General features: G+C 43.5%; 4 protein-coding genes across 13 annotated transcripts; 2 read left to right on the top strand and 2 right to left on the bottom strand.

Annotated features, from left to right (window-relative positions):
• The first annotated feature begins 2,180 nt into the window (after positions 1 to 2,180).
• Positions 2,181 to 3,901, top strand: LOC133920160 (transcription factor TCP7-like). The gene has a single exon (XM_062364846.1). It carries the CDS (start codon positions 2,601 to 2,603, stop codon positions 3,282 to 3,284), a length of 684 nt encoding a protein of 227 aa, XP_062220830.1. The 5' UTR covers positions 2,181 to 2,600; the 3' UTR covers positions 3,285 to 3,901.
• Positions 3,902 to 4,857: 956 nt separating this feature from the next.
• On the bottom strand, positions 4,858 to 6,719 carry LOC133920159 (uncharacterized). Its single transcript, XM_062364845.1, has one exon. The coding sequence runs from the start codon at positions 6,384 to 6,386 to the stop codon at positions 5,037 to 5,039; it is 1,350 nt and encodes a 449-aa protein (XP_062220829.1). The 5' UTR covers positions 6,387 to 6,719; the 3' UTR covers positions 4,858 to 5,036.
• Positions 6,720 to 8,304: 1,585 nt separating this feature from the next.
• On the top strand, positions 8,305 to 14,081 carry LOC133920158 (uncharacterized). 10 transcript variants are annotated; one of them, XM_062364840.1, is made up of 13 exons: positions 9,515 to 9,531; positions 9,664 to 9,738; positions 10,570 to 10,833; positions 10,930 to 11,004; positions 11,137 to 11,198; positions 11,283 to 11,418; positions 11,566 to 11,662; positions 11,763 to 11,829; positions 12,229 to 12,327; positions 12,880 to 12,969; positions 13,199 to 13,353; positions 13,480 to 13,581; positions 13,811 to 14,081. In XM_062364840.1, the coding sequence occupies exons 3-13, from the start codon at positions 10,581 to 10,583 to the stop codon at positions 13,905 to 13,907; spliced, it is 1,233 nt and encodes a 410-aa protein (XP_062220824.1). In that variant the 5' UTR covers positions 9,515 to 9,531; positions 9,664 to 9,738; positions 10,570 to 10,580; the 3' UTR covers positions 13,908 to 14,081. The 10 variants fall into 10 exon arrangements, with proteins under 10 accessions (XP_062220819.1, XP_062220818.1, XP_062220824.1 ...); XM_062364835.1 differs by lacking the exons at positions 9,515 to 9,531; positions 9,664 to 9,738 and adding an exon at positions 8,305 to 8,795 and having other exon boundaries at positions 11,140 to 11,198; XM_062364834.1 differs by lacking the exons at positions 9,515 to 9,531; positions 9,664 to 9,738 and adding an exon at positions 8,305 to 8,795.
• Positions 14,082 to 15,440: 1,359 nt separating this feature from the next.
• LOC133920157 (uncharacterized) lies at positions 15,441 to 21,780 on the bottom strand. The gene is made up of 7 exons (XM_062364832.1): positions 21,526 to 21,780; positions 19,259 to 19,503; positions 18,215 to 18,896; positions 17,790 to 18,144; positions 17,278 to 17,372; positions 16,735 to 16,929; positions 15,441 to 16,653 (listed from the first exon to the last, which is right to left on the bottom strand). Exons 1-7 carry the CDS (start codon positions 21,703 to 21,705, stop codon positions 15,970 to 15,972), a joined length of 2,436 nt encoding a protein of 811 aa, XP_062220816.1. The 5' UTR covers positions 21,706 to 21,780; the 3' UTR covers positions 15,441 to 15,969.
• Between the last annotated feature and the right edge of the window lie 1,509 nt (positions 21,781 to 23,289).

Genomic DNA, 23,289 nt, shown 5'->3' with positions numbered 1-23,289 from the left:
TAAATAAAGTGTAACTGCTACCGTGTTTTTTTATAGACGTTTAATGGTAGACTTTAAACTGTTGACCGAGTTCAATGATATATTTCAAATTGCGTATCTTTTTTAGCAGACGTTCAATGATAGACTTTCAATACCCAGATCATGTGGCTGCTATTCATTCATACATACACGAGGCCTCCCCTGTTTTGAAACTATGGCACCGGTCAGGATGTGTGCGTTGTACGGTCCAAAGCTGAAAACTTTTTTTCTTTCTATTATCTAGAAACTTTGGTCTCGGCCCATTTTTCAACCTCAAACTCTTAAGGGCCTGTTTGTTTCAGCTAGAGATTCTGAAAAGCAGCTTATAAAAGTTGGATTGTGAAAAGCTGTATTGTGAAAAGCTGTATTGTGAAAAGCTTTTAGACTGTAGATTCTAAAAAAATTTAATGGACAGTTTAGTAAAATAGACTTTCACAATCTATCAAAAGCTGAGAAAAACCAGCTTCTCAGATTATCACAATCCAACCAGCAGATTTTAAAAAGCTATAACCAAAAGCTGCCTGTTTGTTTCAGCTTCGGATTATAAAAGCTGAAAGCCAGAATCCGAAACTGAAACAAACATGGCCTAAACCGTTTGGAACACAGCCCTAGACTGTTTTGGCGCGCCAGCCAGCTCCCGCCAAACCAAAGATTGTCTCGGGTTTCTGCTGGATTAGAGGGAGAGAGTGAATGGAGAAGAATAACAAGGACGACAGCGAAGATTGACCGGAGGCTTTTATGGGGCAAAATCCAAAATTAGATAATATACGCGACCGTATTTATCGAAATAGATAACATGTTAGCATATTTACAATTTTAGCATCCGTATTCGGCACACCGTGTGTCGAATATGGCACTGTAGCTCATATTCGGCACACGGTGTGCCGAAAATGACACTGTAGCACAATTTTTGGCACACCGTGTGCCGAAAATGACTGTAGCACAGTATTTCGGCACACGGTGTGCCGAATATGGACTGTAGTACCGTATTTCGGCACACCGTGTGCCGAATATGGACTGTAGCACCATATTTCGGCACACCGTGTGCCGAAATACGGTGCTACCGTCCATTTTCGTTACCACACTCCGAAATGAACAGTACCGCGCGTGAACAGTACAGCAGTGCGTTTGAATTTCGCTTTTCCTCTTTTTCAAAACGGTGGTTTTCTGTTACTCCAAAAATGTTAAAACTTTTTTTACATATTCCATAATCCATGTGCAACCCATTTTAGTTGGATTCACTGAAAAATCCTTTGTATATTTAAAACTAAAATTCTTCAAAAAAGACTACTTTTATAACTTGTAATAATTTTTAGTGTCTCAAATAAATTCCCAAAAATTTAGAAAAATTCACTAATATTCTTATTATGTGATGGACTAATTTACAAAATTATTTTTAGCCCTATTTTATATGATGAAAAAGTGAGTTCTTTTGTAATGCTTCATTTATATGTATTTTTATCATTTTATGTAAATGAAGCATTACAAAATAACTCATTTTTTCATCATATAAACTAGAGCTGAAAATAATTTTAGAAATTAGTTCATCACATAATAAGAATATTAGTGAATTTTTCTATATTTTTGGGAGTTTATTTGAGACACTAAAAATTATTACAAGTTATAAAAGTAGTCTTTTTTGAATAATTTTAGTTTTAAATATACAAAGGATTTTTCGGTGAATCTAATTAAAATGGGTTGCACATGTATTATGGAATATGTAAAAAAAGTTTTAACATTTTTGGAGTAACAGAAGACCACCGTTTTGAAAAAGAGGAAAAACGAAATTCAAACGCACTGCTTTACTGTTCACGCACGGTACTGTTCATTTCGGAGTGTGGCGTGTCTAAAATGGACTGCAGCACCGTATTTCGGCACACCGTGTGCCGAAAATTGTGCTACAGTGTTATTTTCGGCACACCGTGTACCGAACATGAGCTACAGTTACATATTCGACTCATATTCGACACACGGTGTGCCAAATACGGATGCTAAAATTGTAAATACGCTAACATATTGTCTATTTCGGTAAATACGGTCACATATATTGTCTAATTTTGGATTTTTGCCGGCTTTTATGGTACGACACAAAGATAGTGCCACCAAATCCTGGAAAGGAATGGGATTGAAAAGAAAGAAATTCGCTCTTGCTCCTGGGACTGGGAGTATTTCCTTTCCCTTTTGATTGATTGATGAAATTGAAATACAGGAGAGGAGAGGAGAGGAGGAAGAGAAGAAAGCAACTGGAGGAGCTCCCGCCATATCCCTTCCTGATTCCCCTCCCCTGATTCAGCCAGGGGAGGGATGGGAGCCTGCTCACTGACGTTATGGTCCTACCTTGTGTCGGGACCATCGGTCATTGACGAAACAAAGCTCCAACCTACCCCCTCCCCTCTGCCTCCTCCTCCTCCTCAATCATTAGCCCTCTTCCTCCCCACCTCCTCTTCCTCTTCCTCCAGCAGCAGCAGCAGCAGCAGCAGCAGTCACCACCACCGCCACTCCGTCCCCAATTCCAGTCCCACCAGCAGTTTTAACAGCAGATTTCAAGTCTGTCCCACTGACCGACCCACACACATCTTGTCATGACGACCCGCCCCGACGGAGGCGCCGCCGCCGCGCCCGACAAGCAGCTACTCCCCGCCTCCAACGCCAACGCCAACGGGAATGCCGTCCGCAAGTCCCCCTCCAAGGACCGCCACAGCAAGGTCGACGGCCGAGGCCGACGCATCCGCATGCCCGTCATCTGCGCCGCCCGTGTCTTCCAGCTCACCCGCGAGCTCGGCCACAAGTCCGACGGCCAGACCATCGAGTGGCTCCTCCGCCAGGCTGAACCCTCCATCATCGCCGCCACCGGCACGGGCACCAACCCTGCCTCCTTCTCCACCTCCTCCCCTTCCTCCCTCCGCTCCTCCTCCAACATCGCCCAGCCGTTCGCTGCTTCCCCCACAGCCCACGTCCTCCCCCACGCCGCGCCCTTCATCCTCGGCAAGCGCGTCCGCGGCGCCGAACACGATCCCAACGCCGCCGAGGTCACCGCGGCGCCGGGCTTCTGGGCGCTGCCGGCGCGGGCCGACTTCGGCCAGCTCTGGAGCTTCGCGGCGGCGCCGGAGATGATGGTGGCCGGGGAGGCGTCCGCGGCCAGGGTCGGCAACTACCTCCCCATGGCGCAGGGCAACCTCAACTTGCTCGCTTCCTTCTCCGGCGGGCCTGCTGGAGCCGGAGCGGCCGCCACCGCTGGAAGGGCCGAGGAGGAGAGCGCCCGCTGAGGGCCGGCCACCATCAACTCCGGCGGTAGGGTTTTAGGTCTAGGGTTTCTTCCTTGGATATGCTTCGCTTCTGCAGTTCTGCGTGTGTGTGTGTGCAAGTGTCACTCAACTCTGGTCGAAGGTCGCCTTCCTTGCTTGTTTTGGTTTCTAGGCTTCCCGAATTGGAATTGGGTCTAAGCTCAGCAAGAACACCAGCAACAGCAAGAATTACCCCTCACTTGAATCATAGCCACTGGTGTGCTCAATTCATCGCAAAAGGAAGAAAAAAGAAAGCTTGCTCCGTCCTTCCGAATTCGGCGTAGAAGATTCCTCTCGGTTGCACAAATGGCTTCAAACAAAAAGTGAAGGCAGGCTGGCTGTAAGTTGTTCATCTGCTGGCTGTCATGTTTAGCACTAGTTCAGGGTTTCGTTTCTCTCGTCTTGTCTTGTCTGGATTGGATTACTGCTTGGGGAGAATAATAAGTACTAGTTATTGATTGTTGGTAGCTCAGCTCATGTAGTCATGTATGTATCTACGGATTGTTTGATGTGTTAATTATCCGTCTCGGTGATGAAATTAATGGACAAAGAATAAGGAGGGAAACAAGGTTAGAATGAATCCATTCATCTTTCTTCCTCTTACAGTATGTCTTATCAGATGAATATGGCATCTGTCTGTTTGTTGCTTGCTACGTCTGTCTTTGCTCGTACTATGACGATGATGAATTGATGATACACCATGGTTGCAAGTTTTGGTAGTAGCCCGGCTCTTTTAGGGACATATGGTGGAACGGATTGGATTTTCCCTTCCCTTCTCTTCTCTTCTCTTCTGGTGTGCATGTGCTGGAATTAGAATAACAACTCTCTTGTGGTGGCAAACCAACTTTTCATGGGAAAGAATCGTGCCTCTGCGCTTGATTGGTCTTTTTCACTAAAGTGGGCCTTTTCTTCCCTTGTTTAGTCAGCCACAGCCACAAATTTGGACCAACAAACCATGTGGGTGTGGGGAACTGTTTGTGTTGTGATGTAAAGTAATCTGACTGAGATAAGCTTTTATCTGGATTAGTAGCGATGGAAAGAGAGAGAAAGCTTTGTGGAATGATGCATTCCCTGTCTCGTGCCTTTCGGTTTCATACTGATGTTGTTCGAGTACTACACATTGTGCCTGCCTTGCCTTGTTTATGATGGATCTGGTCTGCTAATAAACCAAGAAAGACTCTTGCAACGACGAAACAGTAAAAATCAAATCTGTGCATGGCAACGATGGAACCGAAATCTGCGGAGAACATAAGCATGGCCGAAATCAATAATGCCGCACAGTCACACAGGAACGACCAAGGAGGGACAATTGGATCGTGAACGGAAAGAGGCCCATCCCATGTAACTAGCGACGAGGCGGGCTGGGCCCTTCTTCTTCTTCTTCTTCTTGTGCTCTCTTGTGTTTTCAGCTGACTCTGAGCCAGGTATTTTCAGCTGCTTAATTGTTAAATCTACATATCTGACCAATATCAACCAGAGACTATACTATACATATACGAGGTAAGAAGTAGGATGGATCGATTCAGATTTAATCCATCCAGCTGCAACCAAAACAAAACACAACGATCCATCATATCCCTTGATTAACAACACTGTACATTAAGTACCATTATTTATTTATTTGTTCCTTAATTACTAGACTAGATAGAGGATAGAGGAGTAGCATCATCGATCACCACACACACACCGTATCTACATAGTATAGATCGCCGGGGACGGCCAACTAGGTAAGCTTCAGACAGTCGATGGGTGGTGAGCTTCAGTTGAGTTGCAGTTGTGGACGCCTTGGACGAGGCCGAGGTTGATGACGCCCCATGCTGTGCGCGGCCACTGCCTCTGCTTGGCCTTGTCCCTCATCACCCTGCCCCACGACACCCACCCCTCCCACGACATGCGCTTGTCCCAGCTGCTCCCCCACTCCAGCAGCAGCCGCACCCCGCGCTCCGCCGCCGCCGCCGCCTCCTCGTACCTCCCCGTGTTGAGCAGCACCTGTGCCAGCACCAGCTGCGGCTCCCCCACGAACGGGTTCTTCCCTATGCTCTCCCGCAGCAGCGCCTCCACCCCACCTTGTGTGCTGCCGCTGCATATGGCCTCCCAGTACAGGTCCCTCGCCGCCTTCTGCTCCTCGGGGTCCAGCACCTGGGTGCACCCCTCAAACACCGGTGGGATCACCAGCTCGCCTACCACCATGTCGTCGCCCTCCCCTTCCCCTTCCTTGTTGCTGCCAGCTGATTCGAGCAGCAGCTTGTCGAGCTGTTCGTCCCTGGCGATGAGGTTGTAGAGCGCGGCCAGCCTGGACATGGCGCTCACCCACAGCCCGGGCTTGCCGGTACCAGGCCACAGCGCGCCCCAGTTGTCGCCGCGGAACTCGAGACGACCGTCCTCGTTCTCGAACAGCTTGTCCTGGTAGTCCGTGTACTGGTCGCTGAAGTCCGCCACGGTCATCAGGATGAACACGGCAACCACCCTCCGCGACAGCGCCACCGGCTCCCCCGTCCGGATGTGCTTCACCACCACGCCCTCCGGCGGGACCAGCGACCGCAGCTTCCGGCGCCACGGCTCCGCGTCCACCGACGCGGCCATGGCCTTCGCCGGCCGCTTGGCTGCGTCGAGGGACGCCTGCGAGGCGGCGAGGTGGTCCCTGAGTTCGGCGTCGGTGTAGTGGAGGTGGAGGTCGTCGTGGATGAGCGCGTGGCGCGGGACGACGCAGAAGAGGTGGACGAGGCGCTCGGCGGGAGCGCCGACGATGGCGCGGACGTGGTCGCGGCCCGTGTCGGGGTGGAAGATGGCCAGGTTGACGTAGGAGTTAGAGTAGGAGGAGTGGAAGAGGCCGCACCGCGCCACGGCGTCGGGAGCGCCCCACAGCCGGAGGATGCGGTACACGTCCACGAGGTGGGCCAGGAATGTGCCGTGCTTGTGGTAGCACTCGCCGGCGCCGGCCGAGCAGAGCACGGACACCAGGGAGGGAAGCTCCGGGTCCACCTTGGCGAGCTCGCCGCGGAGGAACGGACGTGCGGCGGCGAGGAGGGACGTCAGCAGCTCGGCTTCATCGGGGAGCTTGCCGTTCATGTTCTTGGTCGGCATGATCGATCAGTAGCTACCAAGGTGCTCAGAGTCGCTTCACTGCTCGGTACTGATAGTATGCTGCTGAGATCTTCTGATACTTATAGGCTGGATCGAGCTAGGCTTCAACTACCGTAGAAAGTGAAACATGAATGCAGGGTGAAAGAAATGCCCGGTGAATTTTGCGATCGACACGGAAGTGTATGTAGGTATAGCTAGCTAGGATATATAGCTCCTGGATGGATCGATATGGCTCCAAGACAAGATCATACACAGCTAGCTTACCTAGCTCTAGCTAAGGTGGTGTTGGTAGCTGATAGATACTGACGAGATGCACCGATGGATGGACGTACGTTGGTGATGCATGCGTCCATGTCGCCGAGCTTAACTTTCATGTGAAGTTTGGAGGTATGCTATGCTGTGCTGTGCCGTCTTGTCTACGTATGCTAACGCAGCTAGCTGGTGTTTATAGTTCGTGGACCCAAATTTTGATTCCATTGATTCAGCTACAGTTGCTTTCCTCCCAACCCATGATGCATGTTTCAGTCCATCTCAAGACAAGGACATTGGACTAGTACACATTCTTGTCATTGTAATTTTTTTAGAAAGAATATTGTTTTTTAACCGAACCGGCACTACACCTGCCTAATGTATTAACGAGAAGAAGTGCCCGATAGGTTTTGACTTCCTCAGTTAATTAAGAAAAAATCGGACAAAAATCATAAATATAGCGGGCAAACTATATAGCTAGACTAGGTCTAGAAAACCGCAGAAAATATCGAGATACCTGACCGACTACCTAGCTAAATTAGATCTGAAATGATTCACAACGCCGCAGAATAGATGAAAGCCGGCAACCAATTGAAAATGAGGAGAAAGTTACTCCCAGACGGCACTTCCAAGGGGTGCACGACACTAAAGACGTTGTCGTTGCTTGATCTGAAGCATCGGAAAAGGGTTTTCACCTGAAGAACCTTCCGAAATAAGTAGTGAACACCACAACACTACGTCTAAGGAGGGAATGACACATAAGGACGTCGTGGACGCTGACATTAACAGTACCCCAAATAGGGTCGAGACTAGAGCGACAATGCTGCCAAACTGACCAACGCCAGATCCTGATCAAAGACATATTGACGCTTCAAGCACGAAAATGGCCTAGACAATATTGACGTTTCATGTGTCGTTCCTAATATCAGTTGTTGCCTGATGCATACTCATTCTAAGCGACACGTCCGCTGTCTTTCTGGGGGTTTGATTTGGTGTGGGAGCAAGGCTCCGCCAACCAAGTTGTCATTGGCATGGAAGCAAGACTTCATCAGCTTGTTGCTCAATTGTTGGTTTTGGTGTGTGAGTTGAGTTAGGTTAGGTGCGACTATTTGTTGGTTGCGTCGAGTGTTGTGGGTGCCATTGTGTTGTTCAAGGTTGTTTTTGTCGGCTTCTCCTATAAGTTTTACCCATACATCCTAGCTTGACGATGGTACCATCTTTCAGGTTTGGTGCTTCTCAACAGGTTTTTTGTCCAATGCACGCTCTGTCGAAGCGACGCGCTGCCGACTTTTGTGGCAGAAAGGTGCGGCATGAGAGCAGGGTTCCGTCGACCGAGTTGTGAGGGACTATTGTTTGGTTGGTTATCGCGCAAATTGAGTTGGATCGGTCATGTCTTTTGTTGGATTTGTGCTTTTGGTGAAAGCGTTGCTAGTGGAGTTGATGTCGTAGTGTCGTCTCGAGTTTGTCTGTCGATTTTTCTTTAAAACTGCGTAGTTGTAAGGTTTTCAGACCCGATTTTTCTTATAAATTAGATTAATTCTTTTTTTAATGAAAAATCGATAATACTGTTACCGTCTTTTTGAAAAAAAAATATAAAGGATGAAATGAAGCTTGAGAGAAGAACAAAAGCATCGGTAAGATGAACCCCAACCTCCACCACGGTCGAGAAAAAACACAACGAGCACACGCTACTGCTAGGACCTAAAGGAGAAGAGGCAGCCTCTTAGCTCGGTAGCGAGGAGTAGTTGCGACGTCGTTGACCTAGACACCGCGCACGAACGGTCACCGCGTCGCCACCCCCAAACGCATACGGCCGGACCTCGACGAAACCACGTCATGGCCACACACTGGGCACGGCCACCGAGGGCGCCTCGGTCGCACGCCCATGTGACTCGACGCTGAGCACGATGAGGAAGAGGGAGTCGGTGGGCGCCGGATGTCCATGCGACGTCAACACGAAGATCCCGGCGGCAGCCCGGGCGCCATCGCAACGGAACCAGGCGCCGAAGAGCGGATCCATGCGCGCCACCGCGGAGGCCGCGCAAATCCGGCGTCGTCATGGCAACGTCCCCACACGCAGGCCAGATCGCCACGAATGGAGGGTGTCACCCTGCCATGCCCAGGATGACGTTGACGGTGTCACAGGCGGCGAGCACGAGGGTGTGGCGCAGGAGACTACGCCGGCCGGGGCACTCCTCCTCCACGAGCGCCCTGACGTGGTCGAACCCGCGAGGCGTCAGGTTGGGCGACGCGTTCTTCTCACTTGGCGATGCCCAGCCGGCGCATAATCGACCCGCCGAGCGCTTCATCTCGTGGGAAGACTAGTCGGGAAAATCATTATTTTCAGAAAAAGTTATCTACTAAGAAACAGCAAATTTACGGAAAAATCATTAAATTCAGCGAAGCAAACTCGGAGATTACAGAAATAGGGAGGGATCCACCCACTAGTCAGCCAGTTGTCTCCTTCGGCGCGCCATCGTCTTCCCCCTTCAAAAACCCGCGTTTGGGCGCCATTTCCTAAAGGATCTCTCTCTCTCTTCCCCAAAGGCAAAAACTGGAGGAGGAGTTGCCTGTTTCTTAGTCCAAATCGTTTCTCTTGTGGTAAAAACTGTACTAGGATGGAGGCAAAAATGGTGGTTTCTAAAGTGTCTAACCCATCGAACTTAAATAATCCTTGCGGTGTGTCCAAATAAAATTCTGATTCCGTTGTTTGGCCTTGCCGCTGAGTAACTCCTTTTAGTGGGAATTCAAAAAGATAGAGGTGAAAAAGGCGAACCTTAGGAAATTACTAATAGATGTACCCCAGTCTTCTACTGTTGAAATTAGCGGTTCAAGACGGTTTCTTTATGTTCCTGATGATTCATTGAACTGACGAGTTGTTGGTGTAGACTTGCGGGTTTGTTCTTTCCCTTTTCCATCTCCATTCTGGCCGCTTTAACTTCCATTTTACTTCACACTAAACGGTTGACTTCAGAATTTTCTCTTCCGCATATACAGTATTAAGTTAATTTTGTTTGTGGAGTGATAGGTGTAAACGAATGTTTGCATTGGTTGCTCAAGTGGAGTGGCCTAGAGCCAAACTATTCTAACTGCGAGTGGAGAGGTAACTAATAGTACCGACAAGTTACAGTTCCAGCAGCTAATTTCTTATGGATCAGTACTAGGAGATGGAGAGGTGAGAAGTTTTCATGACTGAGTTCATAGAAAGAAGGTGGGGAATAAAAGTGAAAAATCTAGTTGCGAGATTGTTGACGTGTCTTCCCGGGGCATGTGAGCCTTCAGCCACTTCGGTTGTTTGATGTGGATGTGATGCTCGTGAGTGACTTAATCGGTTCTCCCTGTTGGTTGGCATTTGATTGACTAAATCACCGCATCTTCGTTGGCTCTTCGGTTTCTTTCCCTTTTATTCACCTTCCCCCCTTTGCACTACTGATCTGCAAAAGCTGATGTGCTAAAGTGGGTTCTGCAAGAGGTGGCACCTTGTCTTCTCTGATACAGTAACACCAGTCTTTGAATTAGTTGTTCCGTTCATTTCTTGCTAATTTTATGCCTTTCTCTACGGTCTGAAACTCGCTTCTCCATTCTTGTCTGGTACTTCGATTTCGATTTGATCCTCGTTCAGAAAATAAAAAACCTCTCTGATTTGATGTGCGAACCTCAGATTGTTATTCCTTGGTGGTGCTAAGTTTTCAATCACCGGTAGCCTTTACTTTATTTTATTTTCCCAGTGGAAGGAACACTATTCTTTTTTTTTTATATACCTTATCAATGCTTGAATGCATAAATGCATGTACACGTATTACCTTCTCCAGTTTCTTATGTCTGATCGATTTTTCAGCAGACCAATTATTCACGCTCTGAGTCCACGTATTACCTTCTCCACGTTGGGCTATATGCCATTTCTTTCCAAGTAATCTCACAGAGAAAGCTGCAGACTTGCAGGAGATGGGGTGCTTTAGTTCCAAGCCAAATGATGCTGGTGCGATCAGAAGAAGACCTGGGAGCATAGGCGACGTGGCTGTGTTTATACCTGGACTGCGCGTTCCTGAGAGTTTGGAGATGTCTCAGCCGCTAGATGATGGCCTCCCGAGGAGGCTGACCGAACGTCTGGCTGCGTTGAGGAGTCGAATAGTGGTCATGGCTGCTCATGAAGCACTATCAGTGACTAGGCCCCGGAAGCGCACCTTCACACAGCATGGTTCGTCCATGGCTTTCCTGATAGCTTGATACTAACGCGACTGTGCGAGATCAGCAGACACAAGTAATTAACTATCTCAAAAAACGGTGCCTGTAGGAGGATCTACATCAGCTGATCTTCTGCGGGCTTTGGAAGAGTACTTGCCAGTTCTTCTAGAACTGATAAAAGAGGGTAACTTTTGTATTTGTTGCTCTTCCATCTTGCTCTGAATGAGATCAAACAAATCTGTGCCAATCACTGTTCCCTTCATTTTGGCTCAATTCTTCTTCTTTTAGTGAAGACTCACTTTGGCTCAATTCTTAGCAGGGAGCGACTTGGAAGATAAGATAGTTTTTTCATGGATGAACCAAGAGGATGATGCAGAGGTCTGGAAGCATCTGTCCGTGTAGTGCATGTCTAGCATTCTCCATTATTGTAGGGGTACTGATTAAGCTGGCTTCTGTTGCTAGGAGACGGCATTGCCCAGTGCTTGGTATGAGGTGTTGTCGATTCTGCACATGATGGCTATGCTGCGTTTATCTCAAGCAAACTCCCTGCTTCTTCCAAAGACATCGCTCGAGGGATACCATGCTAAAGTATCTGAAGGTCTGTAATATAAATTCCACTCCTCATTGTTGCAGAAATCTGTATTGGTTATCTTTTAAGGCTATGGAGGTGCACTTTTAATTCTCAACAATTCTAATTTGTATCCAATGCAGTATTATAATTATCCTGTGTAATTCTGTTTCTCAGATAACAAACGAGCTTCTGTTGAAATATTTCTCAAGGCATCTGGGTACTTGGAGTGTGCTATTCAACATGTTCTTCCAAGGCTATCCCCAGAAAATAGGTGGGTGGAGTTGCCTTCTTACTTGTAAAATGTTTGATGAGCAGTATTCCATTTTGTAGTTAGTGCAGGAGTTATTGTTCTTGACTGCCATTTCGTGTAGGAAAGGTCTTCCTGTCGACTTAGCTGAAGGAGTCCTGAAAGCAATCTGCATGCAAGCTCTGGGTCAAGTATGTGTTCCCCCTTTTGTCCCTTTGCCATCCTTTTTTTTTTTTTTTTTTTTTTGAAGAACAGGAGGGGCTCGCCCCTACTGATTATAAGATATTAAGGAAAACAAAAGTATACACAAAGCAAGAAGGAAACAAAAAGAAAAAGAAAAGATTACAAAGATTCTAGCCAATCTGAAATGCCGGGGAAAACTGCTGAGCTGATATTGTCAAGAAAGATTAAGCAAAAAGAAAAGGATATCAGCTCGAAATCACACGATTCATGTGAATATCAGCTCAGATGTCCACTTCTGAGTTCATCATGCCATTTATTCACGCCGTGCATAACCTTGCGTACATGTTATTTTTACCTGTTTGACGTCTGAAAATTCCTAACAAATTATGTCTACATCATGCTGCCAGGCTATTGATGTCCAACTTGGGTTGGCAATTGACAGCCCAAAGGCTACCTTGGCAGTGAAAAGGAGGTTAGCATGTGAGATAGTCAAGTGCTGGCAGCAGGTACTACTGATTGTTATAATTGTTTTTCCGCCGTGTTCTCAACATATCAGGATTGTTCGGATATTTGCACTTGTCAGTTGGTTCAGTTCTCTATACTGATATTGACAGTTATAAGGATTTGCTTGGTAATTGGAGCATCTTAGTGATGTTTGAACTTGTCAGTTCTGTATACTGGTACTCACAGTAAGAAAGATATGCATGGCAATTCGGGTATCATAGTGTCACCCTGAACCGAAACTGCTGGATTTACCCAACTGCTGCTATGCTATTGTAACGTGGCTTTAATTTAGAACTGTTTCGCTCCTGAACATCACCTGATATCAATTTAAGCATATAACCAAGGTTTCTCATGTTCACCTAAAACACTGAAACCAACTAGCTGTAGAACCAACCGACTGACAAAATGGTTTCAGGCTTTCTGCTAGTGCGTCAGTAGTAACACTTATTCTCAGGCACATGAAAGTTACTGTTGTATAGTTTGAGAAATTAATGATTAGTCCATTTTGTAGTATATTTCATCAATATTCACAATCATTTTAAATTTATTCGCAGGCACATGAAAGCATGGCAGATCTACCTCTAATTGATAGCTGGGGTGAGAAGCACAGGCTCTTTCTGAAGTGGAAGTACATTGAAGCAAAGGTATGCCAACATATTCATATTTTAACTAAATTGTTTTTGTATGCATGTTTTTATAATAGTTTTTGAGTAAATATGTTTTTTCTTATAATTTTTGTTGCATCTAAAGTGCATTTACCTGTAATGTTGGTGTAAAATATGAAACATATACAATCATTTTGCTAGAAAATCTTTGCAGTAAGCGCCTTAAAAGAAGATAAGTTTTACAGATTAACTAACTAAAATCGTACAGGCTGCAGCATACTATTACCATGGGCTTATCCTTGACGAAGGCAACACAGAGAAATCCCATAAGATGGCCGTCGCAGCATTGCAATCTGCAGAGGAGTTCCTCAGGGAGAGCAAAGATGTCTGTGAAACCTTCCATGCAGCACCTCCTGTTTCAAGGCAATATATCCATGATCCATCCTTGTTTTTTACTGAAATTTGGCGCATATCTACTATTTCCCACTAGAAACTTGAGGATGTATTGAGTTGCTGCATATTCTGAATTTTGTTTCATGATTGAATCAGAAGCCCACCTGTATGTGGATCGATGAAGTATCTTCATGAGAAGATCCAGAAGGACTCATCCAGCAAAGTTCGCATCAACAAGGACCTCTACAGCAATGACAGGTGCTGCTCATCTTAACATCCAATATTGTCTCCTTTGTGCTCGAAGTTTTGAACTATACAACATTTTGATCTGCTTAACTACAAGCTGAGTTCATGAATGTGCTGAGCTGAGAAGCATCTGCAGATCTATCTACTTGAAATGAACGCACATGCAGTGCCTGTGTACAGTATAGGTGCAGGATGGAGCAGTAGTAGCTAATTATCTGTCATGCATGTTTTGTTTTTACAGCATCCATGAGGCGGTGCCGGCGCTGCCGGATTTCGCCGTGGCTCTGAAACCCGAGGAGTACCGGCTTCCTCTGACAGAAGACGCTGCAAATGACTAGAACCTATGGATGGCTGTTGCATCTGTGCAACGACCATACCCTACTGCAACAGAAGTTGGAGCTGCTTCAACTTGACCAAGCAGAGCTGCCGTGTGACGGGCGAAGCTATCATAGCCCACCCGAGTGTATTGACATCAGAGAAAAATAATAAAATCTCAGTTATTAGCAATTCAATTTCACCTCTTATATACAATTATTGCTAAACATATACACCATCTAGACTTATATATGTTGAACCGTACACTCAGATATTTTGAGCTCTAGCTTCGTCCATAGGTGTGTACATGTAAAAAACATCAACTGCCATGTAGTGTAGTGTAGTGTAGGGTGTGCTTATATATATGATTTGAGTTGTAGTAAAGAGGAAGGTGAAGGGATCCATCCAACAAGGGCCAAGCTAAGGGGACAGAGAGAGAGACTCATTTTGGAAACTCTTCTGTTTGGATTAGCAAGCAGCCACGGAATAAGCAAGCAAGATTATTTTCCATGCATTTGTAGCGCCTTCCGATCGATGACGACAACGGCGTTACATTACATTACATTCGTCAACGAATGAAGTGATTTCTTTCTTTCTTTTTGTAGTTTCCTTGTTATACGGCGTTACATTCCATGCAAAATTACTTTTTCTTTTTTACCTTTGTTTAGAAACAGTAGACGTATTTTTTTTAAAAGTTAAATTTTACGTACTTTAACTAACATTTAATTAAATCTATACTTCTATAAAATACACGAGTTATGTCATAATCAAACGATCTTCTCCTAACTAATCAATCGATCACCATATAAATATTTTCTAAGTTCCTCCTTTTAAAAATATATTTAATCTCATATTAATTATCTTATATATCTAGATATCCAATATTTACTTTCTACATGTTCTACAAATTCATTCAATATCTCATTATTTATCTTCTATACCTATATGTCTAATATTTACCTTTCATACATTGTTATATCTTGAATTGATTCTATGTGTGTGAAACACGTGTGCGATTACTAGATATAAGAATGTCTAGTGTATAAAAATTACACAATTAGATTTATAATTCAAAATGGTATTACATTATATAGGTTTTGTAGCTATAAATGTTTTTCCTGTAATCCTTATAACTAATTCATTACGTTTATCATTTTTTTCCTTTAAACAAATTTAAATAAATTGAATCAACATTTTTTTTAAAACCTAACTCAATAGTTTCAACATACATGTTCAACATTTTAGAATACTTGACTCAACAAATTCAGAAAAATGTTGAAATTGCTCAATATTTAAAAAAACTAGACTCAACATTTTTCAAAACCTAGTTCAATATTTTATGTGAAATCGTTGAACTAGTATATTCAAAATATTATTTAAAAAAAATCAGAAGTAGAAAAATATAATTATATTAGATCTCATTTTGTTGCATCAATTCTACTTATAAGCGGTACGGTGGATGGGTATAATCTGATTGTTCGTATATACTATTCTAGTTTAATTTGATAGATACAAATGTATGTTCGTATTCTGATCCGAGCCTGTATCCGCTCATATAGAGAAGCATACTTATTAATATCACAAAATCAATTTCATGTGATCAACTAATCACATATAACTCTTACATGCACTTATATGACCTTATATTTAATCAAACAAATAGAAACTCAACCCAACACATCTAGACATATATAACTAGCTAAACAGTCTCTCAGTTTTGGACAACCAATCATGCCCATTGCTTAGGCTATTGTCACGGGCCGCGCTATCATTTCCGCCTCCTGACACCAGCCGCCGAGATGGACCCCGCCCTGGATGGCTGTATTTCCTTTTCCTTTTCATATTCCACAAGCAGGCTGATGCATATAAAAGGCAGCTGCAAGTGCAGTCATCCATCCATGCACATTTGCCACATCAATCAGGTTCAGGCTCAGCTGTCGTGAAATCGTAAATGTTGATAAGAGCAGCAGCACTCTACAAAGCATACGTGTTCAAGCTGTACACAATTTCGCAAGCAATGAACCAAGGGGGAAAAACGAAGATAAGTCTAAGTGCACTCTGCCGCAGCTGATCCTAAATCCCAAACTAACTACTAGTCCTCTCCATGCTGTTCGTCCTAGCATTTTCTCGCATCTTTTCCACGATATGCCTCCCTTTCTCTTCGATAGTTCGTCTCTTCTCTTCCAGCTTGTCTCCCATCCTCTTCCCAAAATCCATCATCCGAGCTCGTCTGCCGCTTTTACGCTTGGCATCCTCTGCAACAGAGGATTTTGACGGCTGCTGCTGCTGCTCCCCTGCTGGTATCACGGCCCCCAGAGATGTGTACATGGGTGAGCTAACTCTGCTTTCTGAAGCATCTTCGTGAAGCTTTTCTGTGAGCAACAGTGGCTTCCTCAGCTCGTCGTTTGCATCCATATGGGAAGGTTCGCTAGCTGGAGGCGACCAAGACTGCATATGTGATGCTTCTGCCACAGGCTCTTGTTTTGGCTCATCAATGGATGCCACTGTTTTCAGTGATTCCTCGCTCCCAGCTGACGAATTGGGCAAACAAAGTGTCGCGTCTTTGTTACTAGCATCATCCTTCACACCAGATTCCTCAGGCTGGGTTGACACTATTACTGCAGCATGGCTTCTGATCTCAGTGGGCTCGTGATTGAGCCAAATAAAAGGCGCATCCTTGCGTGGTACCCAGTCATCCTTTTCTGCCAACATCCATGGCATGGGAATGCTTTCACAGTTTGGAAGTACTAAGCTATCACGAAGCGAAGCCTGAATGGTAAGATATGTTTCACAATTAGGCAAACAAATAAGCAAAGAAACATGTTCAGAGGACGGGTATAAATTCAATACCTTGAATCTGCTACCGATAAGTGTAGCGATATGACTGTTGCTGATTTTCCTATCCCCAATAGAAGATTCCAACTCCCACTCTAGATCAGGCATTGACGTAAATCCATACCAAATTTGATCAGAAGGAGGGGGCTTCAGGTGTATTCGCAAGACACCTCGGACAGATGAAATTCTTATCGCCAGAGAAAGTGGAACCTGTTGTGGAAAAGGGAAAGGATGTAAGATATTTCTGGCAGTGCTGGTAAAATCTGGGCTTTTGAAATTAAAGTTCTTATTTATGGGGGCACTCGTGTAGCCAAGTGGTAGAGCACAGGGTTGTGCAGTTGAGGTCATGGGTTCAAGTCCCCACTCTCTTCACAATCAAAGATACACAATGTATAGTCATTTCTACTCTTTTAGTTATGCTTTCATCAAGCATATAAATATTATGTATAGCAGGCCTATTATTACAGTTTCAAAATTAGAACCAAAATGTGACCAGGACAAAGTGATATAGTGCAGAAATTTAGGCAAACAAATGCAGACAATAAGAGAGGAACAAACCTGTGAGACATGATCGGCTATTGAATGCAATATATTTTTCCATCTTGAAACATAAGCAGATGTCCATCCAGTGCTCTTTAACTGACTTGATGCATCTGATAGAAAAGATCATAGTATCTCAATCATGGTTCATACTACCAATGTTTGGTACATAGGAGTTTTGCCCCTTTTTCTCATAGCTCAGTGTTGTGTCACACTAAGATAACAATTAAGGGATTAATAAATGAAGACATAGGAAATCATAAACTATAATAACGTGCACCTCATGTCTGTAAAGGCATACATAAATTCTAACAATGTATTACACAAGTTTGTACAGGCATACATAAGAAAAACAGAAAAACAACCTGCAAGGTAATGAAGACAAGAATTGATCCAACCATTTGGCAGAAAATAATTATAGGAATTTCTCTTTATTGTTTTAAGAATCATTCAGTCATTTGGTTGAATAAGCATAAACAATAACTGACATATTAAAGGAAATACATAAGAAACTGAAACAGATTACAAACCTGCTTCATCTTTTTCCTCCGCTGAAGAAACTGAGTTTTGTGAATCTCTAAATTGGTTACCATACTGTTCAATACTCTCAAGAAAATCTGAATTAACTTCTCCATCAGAGTCTGCTCCAAAGCCAGTTTTCATTATGTCCTTTTGCAATTCAGGTTCCTGAACCTCGAGCCTTGTTTCAACATTCAACAGTATTCCACTCGAATATTCAAAATCAACTTCAAAGGCCCACAACTCATTCAAATCCAGTGGAAGGACTCTCATCGCATGTACATAAGGTGGAAGTTTTCCAAGACTGAAGTCAGCTAGTGTAATTTCACCCATGTAAGCAGGGGTCCTCATATTTGACAGTGTTCTCTGACCAAATAAAAATCAATCAATAAAAGGTACTGATAAGAATGGATTGAAAGTTAGCAGTATATTTAACCTGAATACGTGCTTTGATGGCCTTGTTTATCTCATCACTCATTTTAGCATCGAAAAACAACCGTGAAGATAGTAGGTTCCAACAAAGTGTGCCTTCATCGGCAACTCGATCATCTGCATTTACATCAGGTGAAGCTGAAAGCTGATCAGTGTGGCTCAAAGCAGCAGCTGGGGCAGTGGCTTTCACTGTATCTTGCAATGAAGTGCTGCCGGACTTGTCCCCTTGTGGACCTATTAATGCTTCAATAAATGGTGTACCCTGATAGCTGCGTAGTTTATCAAGTATCCTTTTTTCTCCCTGCACTGACGAGCCCAAACTTGTTTTACCCTCTAAGGGAGCCTTTGTGGATGCCTTCTTTGCCAACTTCTTGAGGAAAAGACGGACTTTTGAAGATCCATCAGTCTTTACTATCCTGCCCATAGCCTCATGGTCCTCACCGGACAATACTGGGGGCTTTAAGAAACATGGGTATTCGGAATTCAACGATGATATGTAATTAAGGAACTCTTCACTCAGCTTAGCATGCCAGTTCAATTTCTCTTTGTCGGCAGTAGCTGCAATACGAAGTGCTTTACACCATGATTCCTTCTCCCAGGAAGTGTCAGTATAAAGATAGCACACCTTGCTTCCATTATAAATGTCACATTCCTTGCTTTCTAATTTTATGGGATACCTCTTAGCCCTGACAGTTAGCAACAGCGGTACAGTTACATCGATAGTGAGGTATATAAGAGAATTATATATAATCAAGCCTAAAACAGCTTAGCGCAAGGTACAGAAAGTAGCTTGACAGGCACTTTTAAGTACCATGTAAAATAAACTTTATTTCTATATGAGTTCCTTCAAGAAATAAAAAGTACTTAACCTTAAGCTCAATGCAACATGTAAGTACCTCCAAACCAAAGCTTTCAATGTCATTAATTAAAATACTTTTGAAAATTTTATTTGACAATTAACAAGGCATGACCAAGTTTAACTAACTTCTACATGGCAAGCGATGGTTGATGATCACTGATAAATGGCAATTGTTTTGATTGTACTAACCATTTACGCGAGGGCATACTTGATGCAGAAACAGCAAGGACCGCGCAATTCAGAAGCTCAATGGTTGCCTGGGAGCCATCAGGACCAGACAAAGTAAGTGAGTGTCCCTTGATTTTAGCCAACTTCTTTGCAGGGAAAACCTCCACGATATTCTTTTTGTCCTTCGTCTCTTTGGGACCTCCAATCGATGAACGTTCATTAGTAGCCTTCGGTATTTTTTCTGGCTCTAGTATCCACAGAAAACCCTGAAAACATATGGCACTAGAGTAAATAGATTTGCTCGTACCAAATAAAACATATAGAATATCAAAGGCATGACAATAGCTCAGATTCCCCATCAAACTAGTAACACAATTTACACAAAAACCTTGCTGAAGCAACTCACTGAGCTGTGCACTGTAGATTTATTAAGACATTAATGTGAATTTGTAAATACTTCATGTGACTTCTTTTTGACATTTCTGTTAGTGTATTAGGGTAGGATTTTGTTTTCCCCTCTCCCATTCAAACACTTGATATTACTGTTATTGCAACTGTGTTTTACCCTAAATCTACCAGTTGTTACGCCTATCAGCTACAATAAACAGCATAAACTATCTGTCAATGTCAGAGGCAACCAAGTTTAAACAATAAACAGCTAGGGACATAATAGGTCGACAAATGTGACATACACAAACACAAACAACTGGACAAGCAATTCTCATCCATGTATGATATGTTTTATACAGTGGCGGACCCAGGATTTAGCGATTGGGTATTCAGTATTAAAAAAAATGTTCAATCCAAAATACGAGAAGTCCATAGTAGCGTAAATTTTAAAGTATAAATTGTTCATAGTAGAGAAGTTTCAACTAATTAAAAGAAATTACAAAGCATTTAAACAAAATTACAATTTAACTTTGTGTTCCTTTATGGCTTGGAAGCGTTTAATGATGTCACTATCCTTAACTTGCACAAAAAAATTTACGCTCAACTGCTGATTGCCGAACTGGGTAGTCACAACATAAAGATCATAAATACCTGATATTTATTGCTATGTGGGCTCTTTTCAGTTAGGGAAAAATGCAAACCCCCCTAAAGTCACTTGGATTTTAACTTTCCCCTCCAAAAATTGTTTTGTTGCAAAAAAAAACCCCTAAAGGTTTGATTTTGTTGCAAAAACACGTCCAAAAATTTAAAAAATTCACAAAAAATTCTAAAAAAAAACTAGAGACAATTATAAGACCTTTTGTGAAATTTGTTTTCAAAAATAATATCCTTTACATCATATTACATGGAGAGTAAGTTTGAAAAAAAAAGAAAAACGTGCAACTCATTTATTAATTCGAGTTAAATGCATAGTTAATTATTTACTAATCCAAAAATTATGAAACAAAATTTTTTAGTCTTCTTACATGATCCTCTATATTGTAAAAATACATAAAATCTTGAAATAGTTATTGTAACGTGCAGGATTGAGTAAATATGTTACAGATAGATTAATTCATAACTAATCTATAACACCCCAAAATTAGTGAAATCACTTTTATTAGTTTACTAAAACAATTAGTTTACAATTTGCTGAGTGGTCTGATGAATTGAAGCAGCAAAGATATATATACGTAGTATATATGCTATATACTTAATTTTTTTCAAAAAAGTTGGGTATTCAATTGAATACCCATGCATCATGGTGGGTCCGCCCATGGTTTTATACTAGTTAAGGTTGGGAGTTGGGACCACAGCTTTAGGTGGCAAACGAAACGAGTGCTAGTGCAGATTTACTCAAGCATAGGACGTTCAATTCAACTTGCATAATCTTCATGAGCAGTAGCTCGTGGCCCCCTGTCTAAGAAACACCCAGGTTTCTAAATTAAAGAAATGGAACAGGCCACACAATGATACAAGCACTGGTATTAGCACTTAACGGCAACTAAGCTCAGAATCCTTCCAGAAACAAACCCTAACCATTTTCCCCAATTCAACAGCAGGAATTGAGGGGGGGAATCGACATGAAAGCACACTTGGGCTCCTCCCAATCAATAGCAGTGCAAGCAAGCTACTGGTGTCAGATATACATGATCCATCACACACGCTCACTGGTGTCAGCTATACATGTTCCATCAAGCAGCCAAAAGCAGAACAAAGTGAAGGGCTGATCCTGATCGATCCTTAGCAGCCGCATCTCCTCCTAGCTCCTCGAAACAGTTACTACTCGCCCTGAAGAGTGAGTACACGACCCGATCGAAGGGAAAGGTACGCGCAGAAACAAAAGCGGCGTCACTGACCTGCTTCTCATACGGGAACGGGCGTTCGCCGGGCAGTTCGTCGGCGTCCGGCGGTGGGGGCGAGCCCTCCGCCTCCTGCCTGCGGCGGAGACGGCGGATGAGAAATAGTACCGCCGCCACCTCCAGCGCCAGCAGCGACAGGAGGCCGAGGAGGAAACCTAAAAGGAAGGCCATGGGCATGGCCGCGCCGGCGACGTGGACCTGAGTGTAATATTGTTCGTCGGTCGAGTTTTTTGTGGTGGGAGGACCGGATTGTAAAACCCACTGGGGGCGTTTGCCGCGTCCCGGGGTGGGACCTTTGTCTGCGATGACGGAGCTGGACTTGGGCCCACTTGTCAGCGATGAAAGGAGGACGCGCAAAAGCGACTGGAAGGGAGGAGCAGTGACCACTTGCTTGACTGAGTCAACGCCTCTCGTCTTCTCTCAAATTTCGGAAACAAAATCTATGCAGAGGTATTGCAAAGGTGGATCTTAAATCGGTGGACGAGATTTCCTCAACGCTAATTATATATATATATATTAAGTAATAGGCATGCAAGATAATTTTGTATTTGGACGAGAACCACCGTTTTTACATCTATGTTGATGACAGGTGACTGCTATGCAGATAATGCTACACGAGTAGACGTCTCTAGCGCTGCTGTGTAGAGTTTTTTTTTTCTTCTTTCAAATTTCAATACTTCCTCCCTATCAAACGAATGATATATATAAGTAAAAAAGTCTAACTTTGAAGACCGGTAAAGAGCAAAATCTCTTTTCTAAGAGTTGATGTATGTGATATCGACTTCATACCATTATGTATTTTCTTTTATTTAAAGATTATGATCACCATCCTTTGTTGGGGATAAATCAAATCATCGATCAAGCTACGATGGAGTGACATTATTTGCTTGTTGTCATAAAATTGCATCAATTTAAGAAAATTGAAATGCTACGAGATAATCCATCAAGTAATCACTAATTTTTGAATCAACTCCTACCGGAAGAAAAAAATCGTGCCATAGAACTAAAAGATATATGGATTCGTTCGGATGTCAACTCATTTCCATTTCAGAGCCAATCAAGCTTACCAAACCCCGTGTCCTATCTCAAAGAAGGTTTAGTTTGAGATAAAAGTAAGAGGTAATAGGCTCTACCCGATAGTCCTCTTTCCATCATTGATTCCTCACCGGTCCATTTTAGCCCAGCACATAAAGGAGCCACACGATAAAGCAAAGCCTTAGCCCTAATTTGCCCTCTCTCCTTCCTAACTGCTCATTCACCCACCGATTGTTGACTCCCACCCGTCGTCGCTGCCTTTGCTCCCGACCAGTCAGGATGAGGGTGAAGAAGCCAATAGTCAGGTTCTATGCCACTTGCTTCTGTTTCCGTGAGCCCTACAAGGTCCTCATCAACATTACAAAATATTTGATTATACCACAAAGTATTTATAGTTCATATTTTGGTATGTGTAGGAAACTATGTATTGGAGAGCTAATTTATATATTTTGTCCATGCAATGTGGAATGACGCTACGTGATTAACCTTTTGTCTTCTTTAAGACACATTGTAAATAATGTTCCAATTTTTATCATCGTTGAATATACATTTGGTAGATGATTTCTAATGTTGTAAATGATACTTTTCTTATTCTAAAATTGTCAACACTGATGTGGTTGGAATGCATGCATACGAATAAATCACTAAATAAGTTTTATATGTGGTACATTTATGAAACATTACGTTCTAGTAGTACATGGTGAAACCATTTAGACTTAGAGCCTC

The sequence above is a fragment of the Phragmites australis genome, chromosome 5 (assembly GCF_958298935.1).
Source record: "Phragmites australis chromosome 5, lpPhrAust1.1, whole genome shotgun sequence".
Taxonomy (NCBI): domain Eukaryota; kingdom Viridiplantae; phylum Streptophyta; class Magnoliopsida; order Poales; family Poaceae; genus Phragmites; species Phragmites australis.
The sequence above is the reverse complement of the archived record's forward strand: the minus strand, read 5'-3'. Positions and strand labels throughout refer to the sequence as shown.